At 39.8% G+C, this 13,298-nt stretch overlaps 1 protein-coding gene across 10 annotated transcripts in view; it reads right to left on the reverse strand.

Moving 5' to 3' along the window:
* The window catches only part of NRG3 (neuregulin 3), a 1,082,617-nt gene that overhangs the window by 242,311 nt on the left and 827,008 nt on the right, over nucleotides 1-13,298 (reverse strand). For all 10 annotated transcript variants that reach the window (XM_082425700.1, XM_082425708.1, XM_082425703.1 and 7 more), the window contains exon 3: nucleotides 8,170-8,243. In XM_082425700.1, coding sequence (XP_082281826.1) covers nucleotides 8,170-8,243 — 74 coding nt within the window. The remainder of the gene's footprint in view (nucleotides 1-8,169; nucleotides 8,244-13,298) is intronic.

Below are 13,298 nucleotides of genomic sequence, written 5' to 3' on the forward strand. Positions count from 1 at the left end.
GGGAAAGGGCTACTGTCAACTTTTGAGACTGTCTCTTCATTTTTCATAGTTAGACTGCATAACTTATGGGGTTCAAATTCCAGCCCTACCACTTACTTAAAGTGTATCCTTGAGCAAACAGTTTTACTTATCTTTGTCTCAGTTTCTTCATCATTAAAATGGGGGGTTTTATTGTATATACTTCAAAGGGCCATCTGAGGATTATCTGAAAAATGCTTAGAACAGTGCCTGGCATGTAGATGCATCAAAAAGTGTTTGTTATTATTATCATTCTTTTAATAAGTATTAATAAATATGTATTGTAGGAAATTTAAAAAATAGAGAAAAATGTTGACAAGAAAAATTATGTGTAATCTTACCTTTTGCAATGCATGGCTTACAAATTATTTTTTAAAGAACATATATTAAATGTAAACATACATATTTTCCAAATTTGGGTGACTATATATTCCACATAAAAATTACAAAACAGTTGGAATGCTATGACCTAAAATGATTATTGGTGGTAAACTCTGAGTGATGTGATCATGAGAAATTTTTTCTTTCTTGTAAATATATTAATATTCCTACTGTTCTAGAAATGGTGTGCATTTGCATGTTTAATTGGTAAAAGTTAGGTTAGCGATCAAATGTCTAAAAACAGCATAGATCTGATAGAATTGATGGACTTTGTAAGATTCAAAGAGGCATGATCAAAAGTTGATAATTCTGTTACTCTTCTTTCAAGGCCAGAAAAAGGGTATTAAGAATTGCAAATTTTACATATTAATACATTCTACTAACAATGCTTTTATGGCTACTGGAGGGCAGAGTAATGTAGGGGACTTAAGTACTCTGAGTAGATTTCAGTCTGGAAGACATCCCCTCTCATCAGTAAGGATTAATGGACCAAGAGCAAGTTGTTATTAGTTTATGCTTCATGCCCTCAAGAACCTTCTGTTTCTCCACCTAACTTATTAATGGAAATTTCCTGCCCAGGACAATGTATCCCATCTCCATAGAGAATCATTCACACTTTAGTACAAATGATACTTGTAAACTTGGGCAGTGTGCAGCCTGTGCAACAGTACACAGCCACAGCACCCCATGTGAAAAACTCACTGCCATGTTCCTGCCTAGATAAACCTTTCCTTCTACTTCATGTGAATTTTTATTGTCCCCCATTTTGATGATAGTTCCTTAAACTGTCTGGTCTTTTGTGTGTGTTATTTGTACTTGTTTGTACAATTTTTTCTTGCCTCTATGCAACTGAAGATATTTGAGGTCAGATAATATGTCTCATGCAGCAATACCATGTAGTTATAAAGGCAATAATAACAGTTAAGATAAAAAATAATGATAATACTAGATAACTTTTATTGAATTCTCACCATGTGTCAAGCACAAACTACTCTGAATCGATTATTTTATTTAATCCTAACAATAGCTGTCTGCAGTAGAGACAATTAATATTTTATTTTATAAAGAAGAAAACCAGGACCCATCAAGGTTAAGCAACTTGTCCCATGTCAAACTATTAGTAAGAGTTGAATGAGTGAATGAAAAAAACATTTTAATGTCTTATAGACAGCACATTCTTTGGAGCCTATAATTCAATTTAAATAAATGCAGTTTTCTAGACTATGAGTTTATTGATGGTAGGATCCTTAATTACTACTGTTTGAATCCACAGCATGGTATACTTTATATGTGCTTAATTATTTAGGGGATAAATGAGTGAATGAATAAAAAGATTATTTCAGCTGTGCATTTGACCCCACTTGTGAATGGCTTGCAGGGACAGCCTGCTTGGTACTGAGGGTTGTTTTCTTCTTTTAACCAGGGTGCCTGGAGGATTCTTCTACAGATAAAGAAACTGAGGCTCAATTGCACTGTGATTCACCCCAGGCCACACTGCTAAGAGCAAGTGGTCACAGGATTAGAATCAAGATCTTTTAACTCCTGATTCAGAGGACCTTTCCTTATACCTTTCCATCTAGTAGTTGTCACATTGCACACTTTTCCATATACTACATGAAATCGGGAAAGGCAAAAGGGTGGAACATGGGTCTTTTTGGGAAACTCCTCACTGATACTCTTCAAGGAAACCTCTGCAACTGCTTAGCCAACTCCTGCCTGGGCTCCCAGGCCCCACATTGGTTCTTGGAGGCTCTCCCAAGTTTCCCTCTCCCTCACTGTGCCATGCATGGCAAAGAAGCACCACTCTGCTCTGGGCTGACTGGTTTGGGCACTGGGTAAGTGATGACCCAATCTGCTTCCTGGTACACAGGGAAGGAGACCAATAGTGCTCAGACCTGATGAGTTAGTTGTCCCTGCAAACCATTCTGAAGTGGGCTCTGTGAACTCGTTCACTGCCTGGTGCTCCCTCTGTGGCTAGGACCACATGTCATGGCAAATTTACTTTTTGGATCTGCAAAGTGATTATTCCTGAGAAGTTGGGGTACACAATCCCAGTTTGGAGTGATGGAAAGTCTAAAAATTCCTATCATAGTTTTTGCTAGCCTTCATCTGAATCGTATCCTGACAGGCTGCTGGCATCTTACAGGGCACTCTGAGAGCACAGCCTGGTTTCTAAGATCCATAGAAACCAAACTATGAATGTAAGACAGTACTGTTAAAGTTACCAGGTTAAAACCAAGATGGAGTCACTCATGCTAAGTCTCATATCAGCAAACAAAAACTTAACTAAGTTTCTATGCTTGGCTCTCCCAGAAAAGAAAGGCTTAGCTTAACCAACCAGTGTTTGCCTGCTCAGCACAAGTTACCTGACTTTCCTTTGCTCCATATAAGTGGTGTAACCTTACTTTAACCAATAAGCAAACACCCAGTTTAACTTCCTTGTTCTTGGTCACTTTGGTCTTTAAGAATCTCTCATCTTATACAGTTGTTCAGAGCTCCTTTCTATCTGCTGGATTGGATGCTGCCTGATTCATGAATTGCTGAATAAAAGTCTACTAGATCAGTAAACTGTCTGTGGAAAATTTTCTTTTAATGGTTTATATAGACTAGAGATAGAAGTTAGCCTCCATCCTCCCATGGGGAAGAGCAGATGACACTGAAGAGTTTAAGCTGTATGCCCCATGCCAAACTTGGGGCTTGCAGACTTATCAGCTCCCTCCAGCCCTGGGGAGACTGGGTATTAGATGCTGATGTGGAGAGGAAGGCACAGTGAGGACCGGAAATGGCTACCACTGGCTGTGTCAGGAAAAGGACCCTCACTGCAGATGGGTGTCTTTTCCACCCTGTACCATTCTTTGATTCTCCTCTTAATCCATTCTCTGGAGCTGCTCTCAGGCTTTCATTGGCCAAGGATGAGATCAGGATCTTGCTGATAACTCAGGTTGGCACGTGCACTGAAGTGGGGAGTCCCAGGACAATATCTGCCTGAAACCTTAGCCAGTTCATGGTTCTTCAGTTCCATCTAGCTCTGCCTTAAGGCTAGAGATGGTACCTGACCTGGGTGGGTACTGGAGATAAGAGAAAACAGGAGTCTACAGGTCGATCCTGTGCTTGTGAGGAAAATGGATTTGTTCCAAAGCAATTACATTAGAAATCATCAAGCAGATGATGGCGCTTCCTGGAAGTTCACAGTGGCTATCCATGTGTTGGCAGCAGTAGGAAGTAGGGTACAGGTATAAGCTCTTCAGGAATTCTAGATTAGCTGGTCCTGGCTCCTCCACAGAAGGTCACGTCCTCTTGATCTTGATGAGAGTCTGCTCCTCTCACTGTCTTTCTTCTGAACCCCTGCTTATTCATCCTTGTGATTGGAATGTGGCTTCCATACACTGGGTCCATATGAGGTTTTGAGTAATCTGACAATGCATTATACTTTTTCGAAAACTGACAACAAGACGTTGTATAAGTTTGATTCTTATGTGTATACAAGTCTTCCTGAGTAGAGCTGACTACAGATTCTTTGTGAGTTTTTGGAATAACAGGTCTGAAGACCCAGCCTGGGGCCACAGTACAAACACTGGTCCTATCAGCCATTGAGTTTTTCAGAGTGACATCCTGGCTTTGCTTCCCTAAATGCATGTAACTTGAGGTTATTATTAATTATTATTATTATTATAAATTAATTGACAAAGGTGCACATTTCTGATCAACTCTGCATCGCCTGGAGGAGAATAAAACAGTAGAGACTTCTACCCCCTGTTCCTTAGGATTTCACTAAATAGACCATGCAATCAGAAAATGGGGAGAGAAGAAGAAGGGAGAGAGAGAAGAAAAGGGAGAGAGGAGGAAAAGCAGAGGGAGGGTGTTGGAGGGATGCTTATTTCCAGAGCAGAGTCATTCCAAGGTACCATGAGCAGCAAATTAAACGATCCTTCAGCAAGAATTTTGACAAGGAAATTTCATTAGGGATTTAAATCTCTATGGGAGCTCAAGTTGCTGCATTCAGATATGAAAATTGTGCAAATATTGTTCCTTAGAATAATGTTTGCTGCAGGTCATTGAGTTTCAGTCAATGAAATTTAGAGTGATAAATGTCATATTGAAAATAGCTAGAGGAAGGAGGGGCCTAAGGAAAGGAAGGAAAGAGCCCTGCAGTTGGGAGCTCAGGTCCCAAAGTCATGTGGATTGGAAGTTAGACTTCAGCATTAACTAGCTGTGGGACCTTGAGCAAGTTTATTTAATATCTCTGAGGCCTAATTTCTTCATCTACAAAATGTGGTCAATTGCCAGTAACTCTGCTGAACTATGATTGTGAGGGTTTAATGAGATTATCCAAGTAAAGTCCTTTGGCCCAGTGCCTAACACATGTAAACTCTAAACACATATTAGTATGATTACGATGATGAGCAAGGAAGTAGGCTAATGTTTACCTGGAACTGACCTCCAGTCAATCATGGTGATAGATGCCTATAGGTATTATTATTATTGGCATTATACAGATGACAAGCCTGAGGCTCAGGGGCTTAATAAATCTGCCAAGATCACAACGGAATAAATGCTTCCACCAGAATCATGCCCATGCTTATGTGTCTACATGTTTTTCTCCCTCACTAGCCTTGGGGGCCTTAGAGCCTAAATCCTGTTTGTACACTTCTGTACTAACAGAATCTGACCAATTATAGATGGTGGGTGCTCAGAAAATATTTGGGGAAGGAATTAATGATTGCATAAGTAAATAGATGCATGCATGGATGAATGGGAAATAAATGCTTTTCCCATTGAAACTGCGTCACAGGGACTCATCCATTGGTTTCTCAATGTTTTGTTTTGTTTTTTCAATTTCAAGGGGGCCTTAGAGCCTAAATCCTGTTTGTACACTTCTGTACTAACAGAATCTGACCAATTATAGATGGTGGGTGCTCAGAAAATATTTGGGGAAGGAATTAATGATTGCATAAGTAAATAGATGCATGCATGGATGAATGGGAAATAAATGCTTTTCCCATTGAAACTGCGTCACAGGGACTCATCCATTGGTTTCTCAATGTTTTGTTTTGTTTTTTCAATTTCAAGGTGTATGGTCAGGACACTCAAGATGGCTGTTCTCTGTACATCCCCTGCTCGACTAGTGCCTGCTTCACCTATACCCTACTCACCTGACTGACGTTCTTACATCCTTGCCCCAGGCTCCAGCTAATGACTGTCCTAGCTTTAGATCAGAACATCTCCACTCTGATAGCTTATCAAAGGGGCAGTGAGGAGCAGCCTGCCCCTCTGCTGGTTTCCCTGGTAACCAATGAGCCGACCGGATGTTAATTCCCCCTGTAACTGGTAACCCTCACCCCCACCCCAGCAAAGCCCGCCACCATGTTCTGCCCGCCATCTGCCACAGATGGTGGGGTGCTGCTCCAGGACCTTGCTTCAGACGTGTAAGCTTCCTCATCTATTAAACCACTGCTGTCTCTTGCTGACTCTGGGCTCTTTCTTTGGTGTTGAAGCTGGGCAAGCACAGGGCTTGCAGGCCTGTGTAGTGCAGCCCAACACAAGGCATTCTGGCATTTTGATTCACGTAATGATATGTCATTTTACAGAAAACAGGAGAAAAAGGAAAATTTTTCATATACTTCTGTAACCCCAATACTTAAAAGTTCCCTTTTAGCATTTTAGTGTATTCTTTTTCCACCTTTGGACCAAAGAATGTTCTTATTGCAATCTTACATGAAAATAATTGTCTAACTTGCTGTTTCACTTAATAGGACTATTTCATACAGCTCTTATTTTGATAATTTACTGGAACATGATCGATGTGCCATATAATGTTCTACTTAAACATAATCTTGTTTTTTAGAATGTGTCTATTTTTTCACCATTATAAGTATTGTTGAACTAAATATTTTTGTGTATGTGAGACCAAGGTTTTCAGGGTTGCTGACTCTGACCATGGGATCATTTTTCTTTGAGGAGCACACAGTCCTTATAGTGGCCTCATTCTCAGCTTTTGCAGTGATGGACTATCATATTCAATTGAATGGCAAAGGTTTGATTAGACTGTGTAAAGAAAGATTATTTTTCCCATTTTGTACCATATGCAAGCCCTGTCCCAGTACCCGTACTGGACAGATATTCCACAGCTATATAGGAAAAGAGAAAGGAAGGAAGGAAGGAAGGAAGGACGGAAGGAAAGAATGGAGGGAGGGAGGGAGGGAGGGAAGGATGGAGAGAGGGAGGGAAGAAGGGAGGGGAAGGGAGGAAGCCTAAAGGGATGCAAGAAAATAATAAAGAGAAGAAAAGGAAAGGGGACAATAAAAGGGAAGGAAAGAGAAAGAAAGAAGGGAAGGAAAAAAAACAAAGAGGGAAGCTAAGTATAATACATCAAAGTAAATAAAAAGAGAAAGAAAGAAATCAGCAAACCCATTCTTCTTTGTAAGGTTTCTAGTATTCCAAATTATACGTCTCTAGCCACAACCATACCTTTTAGACGTCAGCTTAGCAAGTGGCAAAAATCACAAGATAGGAAAGATTCAACACATTCTAGTAACTGCCCCCTACCTGGGAAACCCCTAGAGACCAGAGCCTCACATTTCAGAGAACACAGATCATGGCTAGCTTGGTTGCTGGCTTTTAGGCAACAATCACCTTTCTCTAGGAGAGCTAAATTTGCAAAAAAAAGAGGAGTGAACACTGTACAGTGGCAGCTTGCCTTGACAAGATAAAACACAAGCAAACTGAATTAAACAAAAATTTCCTTTTTAAAAAATATTACATTTACCCAAGGAAACATACCTAAAAATTCAAGGGGGAAATGAAAATATGCATTTTGAAAAGGTGTTGAAGGTGGCTTAACATGGTCATTATGCAGCGATGTGCACATTCACAGACAGGGTGACCTCTGGCTGTTGTCAATACATGATATTTCGCTAAAGTTTATGCTATGCATGTTTGGTATTCAGAAAACCAAAATATTGCCTTTACGATTTGGAAATGTCTGTCATTATCTTCACTGAACTAAACTTCTGATTCAACAAAAGTCCCCTTTTCCTTAGTGGCAATTCAATTGTAGCAGTCATTGAAAGAGCAGATTATTTACAGATAAAGTAAAAATCTCACGTTTGACCAGAATTGGGCATATTCGTATAGAACGTTACTTTTTACTCTGTATAGAGACAGAAACTAATGAGTGACAATATTTTGTAGTGGCAAATTGTTTTCTTTCATGAATGGAAAATAAAATAATTTGTCATTGGTACAGTAATCACTGATACTGGAATAGTGTTGCTAAAAATGAGGTTTTCACAGTTGGTTTGAAAACTTCTTATATAATTCTTTATGTGTACATTCTTACTTTAGGAAGGTAAAGGTTAACAGGTCTAATATTTTCACAAATTACCAACCAGTGGGTAAGAAGCAATATGATACTATAGTTCTCATAATACTCTTTTGGATAAATAATGTCTTTTATGTTTCTATATTCTTGCTTTCATAATGGGGTGATAGTCGGGAAGTCTGAAAGCTTAAGGGAGCAGGATTTGCTGCAGTTCCCAGCAGAGGGTAGTGGTAGAGATGAATCTGGAAACCAGGCCCCATCCCTGGAGAGGACCTACACCTGGACAGAGATAGTTCTGGACAAACTTTGAACGTGAGTGTCTGTCCCCAGCTCCCACCCTTGGCAGCATTCAGAGACACAAAACTGAGATACAGCTGTCAGTGAGTTAGCAACTGTGGCTCAGAGTTTTATATTGTGTGTTAGAGACAGAAGAAAAACGCTTGACCTACTTGGATCCGATAAGATGGAATCAGTTTTCGGCAGAAATTGATCACAGCGGACTCCTTGGTAGCCTTCTTTGCACCTGTGAAAAGGGATAAGCGACAAACATACGCATGTGTTTGTGAATGGTTCGAGATTTCAACAAGCAAAGTAGCCACCAATTATATCACCGTGAGAACAGTACATTCATGCTTTTGTATGGCTTGGTTCAGTCTGTTTCTAACATTGATAGTAGGTGAATTTTAGTCATGTCTGTGTAAAAAAACAGCACCACTTTGCTTTTATAGTTTTATAGGTAATATCTAATGAGCAAACTTAGTAGCAATTTAAGATGCCCCTCATAGCAGTATGAATAATGGTTACCCTCATAATTCTGCAGGATTCTTTATGCAAAACACTGGTCTCTAAAAGACTGCAAATACCCTTTCAGAAAGCATCATATTGCAAGTGTTATTTTCCTAATAAAAAATCATTTTCTAACATAATTGATCAAATATTATCAGTAGATTTGGGCTGTTTATTTTCCTTGTGTTTTACTAGCTTGTTCATTTGCTAATTTTACTTTTTTTTTTTTAACTTAGCAATTCTTCCAGTCCGTGCCACCTGACTGCTGGGTCAGAAATAGCAGCATTTATTCCAGATCTGGCAAGATCTGAAAGGCATCTACCTCTATGTGCAAGGGCTCTGTGCATTTCCTTTAAACTCACATTTTTCTCTCCTCATTTTTCTCTTTTATATTCAGCAAACAGGTGCAAAGTGCGTAATTTCTGCGAGGCATTGTACAAGGCAACTTTTCTAAGGTGGGTGCAATTTGGAGGCAGGTAATCTGCCTGAAAGCCCCTGCCATGGGGCATATTGCTTCAGCCCTGCCAGTACACAGTCTTCTCACAGCTCGCTCAGTCAAGGCTGCTTGGCCGCCTCGAACAGCCCCAGCTCATCAGCTGGCAGTTCAAGGAACAAAATACAGCTGAGGCTCCACACGCCTGCCTCCGAACAGTCTCTGTAAGCAGGGGGTTGGCATTTAGTATATCTGCTTGAAGCTTAATCTGTCATGCTCAAGTTAAGCAGGGACACATCCATTGTTGTTTGTGGAATGAATCTGTCCTACTTACTGAGGAGGAAATTGTGCTGCTGGCATAAAAATCAGATTTAAAAAACAATCCTCTGGCTGTTAGAAATCTACAAAATCAACAGAAGAAATCAAAGAGATCATTCTGTCAGAGATGGGAGCCGTGGATTCTTTCTTTAGAATATGTTTTGTTTTCTGAGTGTAATAAACACTTTATTAGATAAGTCTATTGCAACTGGAGCAGTCACAGTGAAAGGCACCTAGGTAATTTTTCTACCTTTCATTGTGAGCTGAATTGGAATACAGGTAATGGGGCAGGCTCTCTTTAGCACCTTTTTAAGCCTGGAATGCTGGAGTGTATTTGGCAATTTTCCCTATAGACTGAGAACAAAGACTTCTGACATATGGACACCCCAAATACCCAACAGGCTATTGAGAGAATTTGTTTAAGGTTATTTTCATAACCTTTTTAAAAATTCATTTATTGCACTTGAAATAAAGCAGGCATATCACTGGTTCGATAATGGTACAAAGTCAGAAAATACTGAAGACTGAAGCACATCTGTGAGGAAGAAATAAATTCCTGTTCTCTGAAAGCTGCCCTAACATTGTTAGTTTGCCTTTATTCAAAATTACCTGAACCACAGTGTTTTGGTTTTCATTTTCTTGTAATGATGACTTAGGTGCTGGGTGTGTGCCGTCGCATGCATTTACTCCTGAGGTTTTTATTTCCAAAATATGTGTGGGATTTTAAGCACACTTCGCTCTTTGTATCTTCATTTAATATGAAAATGGTATCCTAGGGAGATAGCTGCTTTTAAGGGGAAGTGCTTTAGTTATGTTTTGCTTTTTAAGGGGTTTTTATCACTTAAAATGCATTATTCCGTTTGTGTGTGGAGAAGAAAATAAGGAAAAATGTTTGAAATTTTTCTAGTCTTCAACTGATTTTCCATGACTTTGAGCCCACTCTGAAGTGTTCAGGCCTCGTGGAGTATCAGGAAAATTGCACAGTGCGTGCCTTCATCCTGCCTTCACACCTGTGTGCTGGTATGAAGATAATAAAGTGTGATGATGTTGGAGTAGCCCGGCCCAGGCTAGGAAACCCGCCGAGGGCTGTGACTGGATATGCAGCAAAGCCCTGCTCCTTTGTTAAGGCGGCCCCGTCCCTGCTAATTGGTGCTGGATTTTAAGAATGACAAATTAAAATTTCCACTTAAAAATCACACGTCACCTTGATAAGTTCAAATCCATCCAAATTTGAAGACAAAATGTGGCCAGCAGGTAAAGCCAATGAGGTGGATTGAATTTATGACACCGTTAAAGACATAAAGCAAAGGAAAAAATGTCTTAAGATGCACTTCTGTTGCACAGATTGAGTTTGGCAGACCTTCTGACAGTGTGATAAACAGCACGTCTTTTGAGAAATATCATTGCATGTTTGTTTTGGTTTTTGTGAGTTGAGGGGGGATTTTGAGACTTTTTTAAGATTTTTTGTTTTCTGAGAGATACAGGTATATGAACAAGAGAAATTCATGTAATAGAAAGTTCTTTCTGCTTGTTCATCTTAATAAAGCATAACAGAATTAGTAACATTTTACAAGTACACGTGTAATCTTTAGTGGTAAATACATGTTTGGAAAAAAAAGCACAAATCTTGCCTTAACCAGGTTAAATACTCTATTATTTTTCTACTCTGCATTGCTTCAAAGCTCCACTGAATTCATCTACTGCCTGTTCTCTGAATTTATTTATCCTTGAGAAGGCTTGCAACACAGAAATTTTATTAAAAATATCAATGTTCCCTGGTGGTCTTACAGGTAAGTTTTGCTTCTACAACTAGATGGCCAAAGAGCAGGATTAGAATAGAAAAGGCAGCCACGGTTTATAAAGAGTCGGGTAAAGAAAATGGGAGAAGCGTTATCGACAGCGGAACAACCACAAAGTAAACTCAGTCTGCAAGAGCTAAGAATTTTATTTTGAAAAAAAAAATTAGTCTTAAATTCTGTGTGTTCACCTACTCTGAGATGAAGGACTTGTCACTTCAGAAATCATGATTGTGTTGTGTGTTTTGTTTATTTACAAATTTAAAAGGCAGTGGGGGGTTTCCCTGGTGGTGCAGTGGTTGAGAATCTGCCTGCCAGTGCAGGGGAAACGGGTTCGAGCCCTGGTCTGGGAAGATCCCACATGCCGCGGAGCAACTGGGCCCGTGAGCCACAACTACTGAGCCTGCACGTCTGGAGCCTGTGCTCCTCAACAACAGAGGCCGCGATAGTGAGAGGCCCGCGCACCGCGATGAAGAGTGGCCCCCACTTGCCGCAACTAGAGAAAGCCCTCGCACAGAAACGAAGACCCAACACAGCCATAAATAAATAAATAAATAAATAAATAAATAAATAAATAAATAAGTAAATAAATAAATAAATAAATAAATAGAACAAACACATTAAAAAAAAAAAAAAAAAAAAGGCAGTGGGGAAGGGCATCATTGAGGAGACAATGTCCAAAGCAGGGTAGGGCGGATGAGGGGTTGAAGAGAGAACCGTGGTGTGGTAACCCTGAATAAGGGAAACTGGTCCCTGGCAATGAAGTGGGGTCAGAAATTGGAGATTCTGAGCTCAGTTTAAGTGTCAGCAAAGTATCTCTCCTGGTGAGCCTCAGGGCCAAATCATGAACCATGCCCCTCCCTTTCTACAGGGATAGGGCCAGCTGTATAGTTTCAAATGCAGACCTCACTTTTTGTACTCCTTACATCCTTCTGATTCGGCCCTCATGCCTCTCCCACTTGTTCAGCTGTACCTAAAATAACAAGCCACACCTTCTATTCATGTTTTCCCCTTCTACATTATTCCTAAAGAAAAGCCCAGTTTTATAGAAAAGTTTTAAAAGGCAATTCTTGGGCAAAAGAAAAGAGAATAATACTGGCAAAGATAAGAAAATACAAAATGCATGATTGTCAGCTAGAAGCTAATACTCGATTTGTCTAGTGTGTTAAAGCAGAACCTAGCACTCAGCCTGGATGTGGACGACCCCCAAGGAAGAGACTTTTTAAATGGTCAGCTCACTTGCTGATGTTCCCACAGAAATGGGCATCCTTTGGCCAGCTAAAAGTAGCTTCCATGGCCATCAGCCCCCACTACTAACTTCAGACCATGCCCATCTCTTCTCTTACGATACTCACATGCTAATTTATTTCTTTGAACTCATTTTATGAATAGCAACGAATTAGAGCTAATATTAATGACTTTGAGTGAAAATGAAAGAACTCTCACTTCTCACCAACAGCCTCCCTACATTTCCAGATTATTCTTCCATTTCTCCTGCTTCCTCCTGTTAGGAGAGCAAAGCAAAGCAAAACAAAACAAAACAAAAACAAATAACACAAAAACTGTCCCATTGGGGGAACTATACTATCCATCCTCTCAATCCTCATCTGTTGATTCCCTGGTCATTTACTCATTACTGGAAGATGTGATCATTGCTTCACCTCCTTCTTCTCCATTGCTTCTCTGTCTTCACTGCCACAGTCTCTGTTATCTACATGGTGTCACAGTCTCTGTTATCTACATGGTGTCACAGTCTCTGTTATCTACACGGATGCTCAGCCAACACAACGTCTCTTATCACTTCTTCCTCAACTATATCAGAATGATTAACAGTGTTGAGTTTATAGCCTCACTTCTTCACTTAGTATTTTCATGGATATACTTTACGCAAACCTTTTAATATCCCTGTTCCCCACTTTAAACCCGAACAAAATGGGAATGATAGCAGGAAGGAGAAAAAATGAACAAGCACGCATGGTTGATATTACATACATGAATTTTGGCCATTTTTATGCTTAGGGACCTTCTAGCTCGCATCTCTGCAGAGATGCATTTTACATAATTTACAGAGAGAAATATATGAAGGTTAGAAAAATGTTCAAATGTTTGCTTCAATCCTGGTGTAGGGCCTGGTCTCTGCATACATTTTAGAGAAAGTATACATGCTTCCTTCTTGGAAACTTGATTTTAGACATAAAATTTAAACTAGCAGAAATCAATTAACTTCACAAGAGAAATGGTGGCA

This window comes from Balaenoptera physalus (assembly GCF_965194825.1).
Source record: "Balaenoptera physalus genome assembly, chromosome: 14".
Lineage (NCBI taxonomy): Eukaryota > Metazoa > Chordata > Mammalia > Artiodactyla > Balaenopteridae > Balaenoptera > Balaenoptera physalus.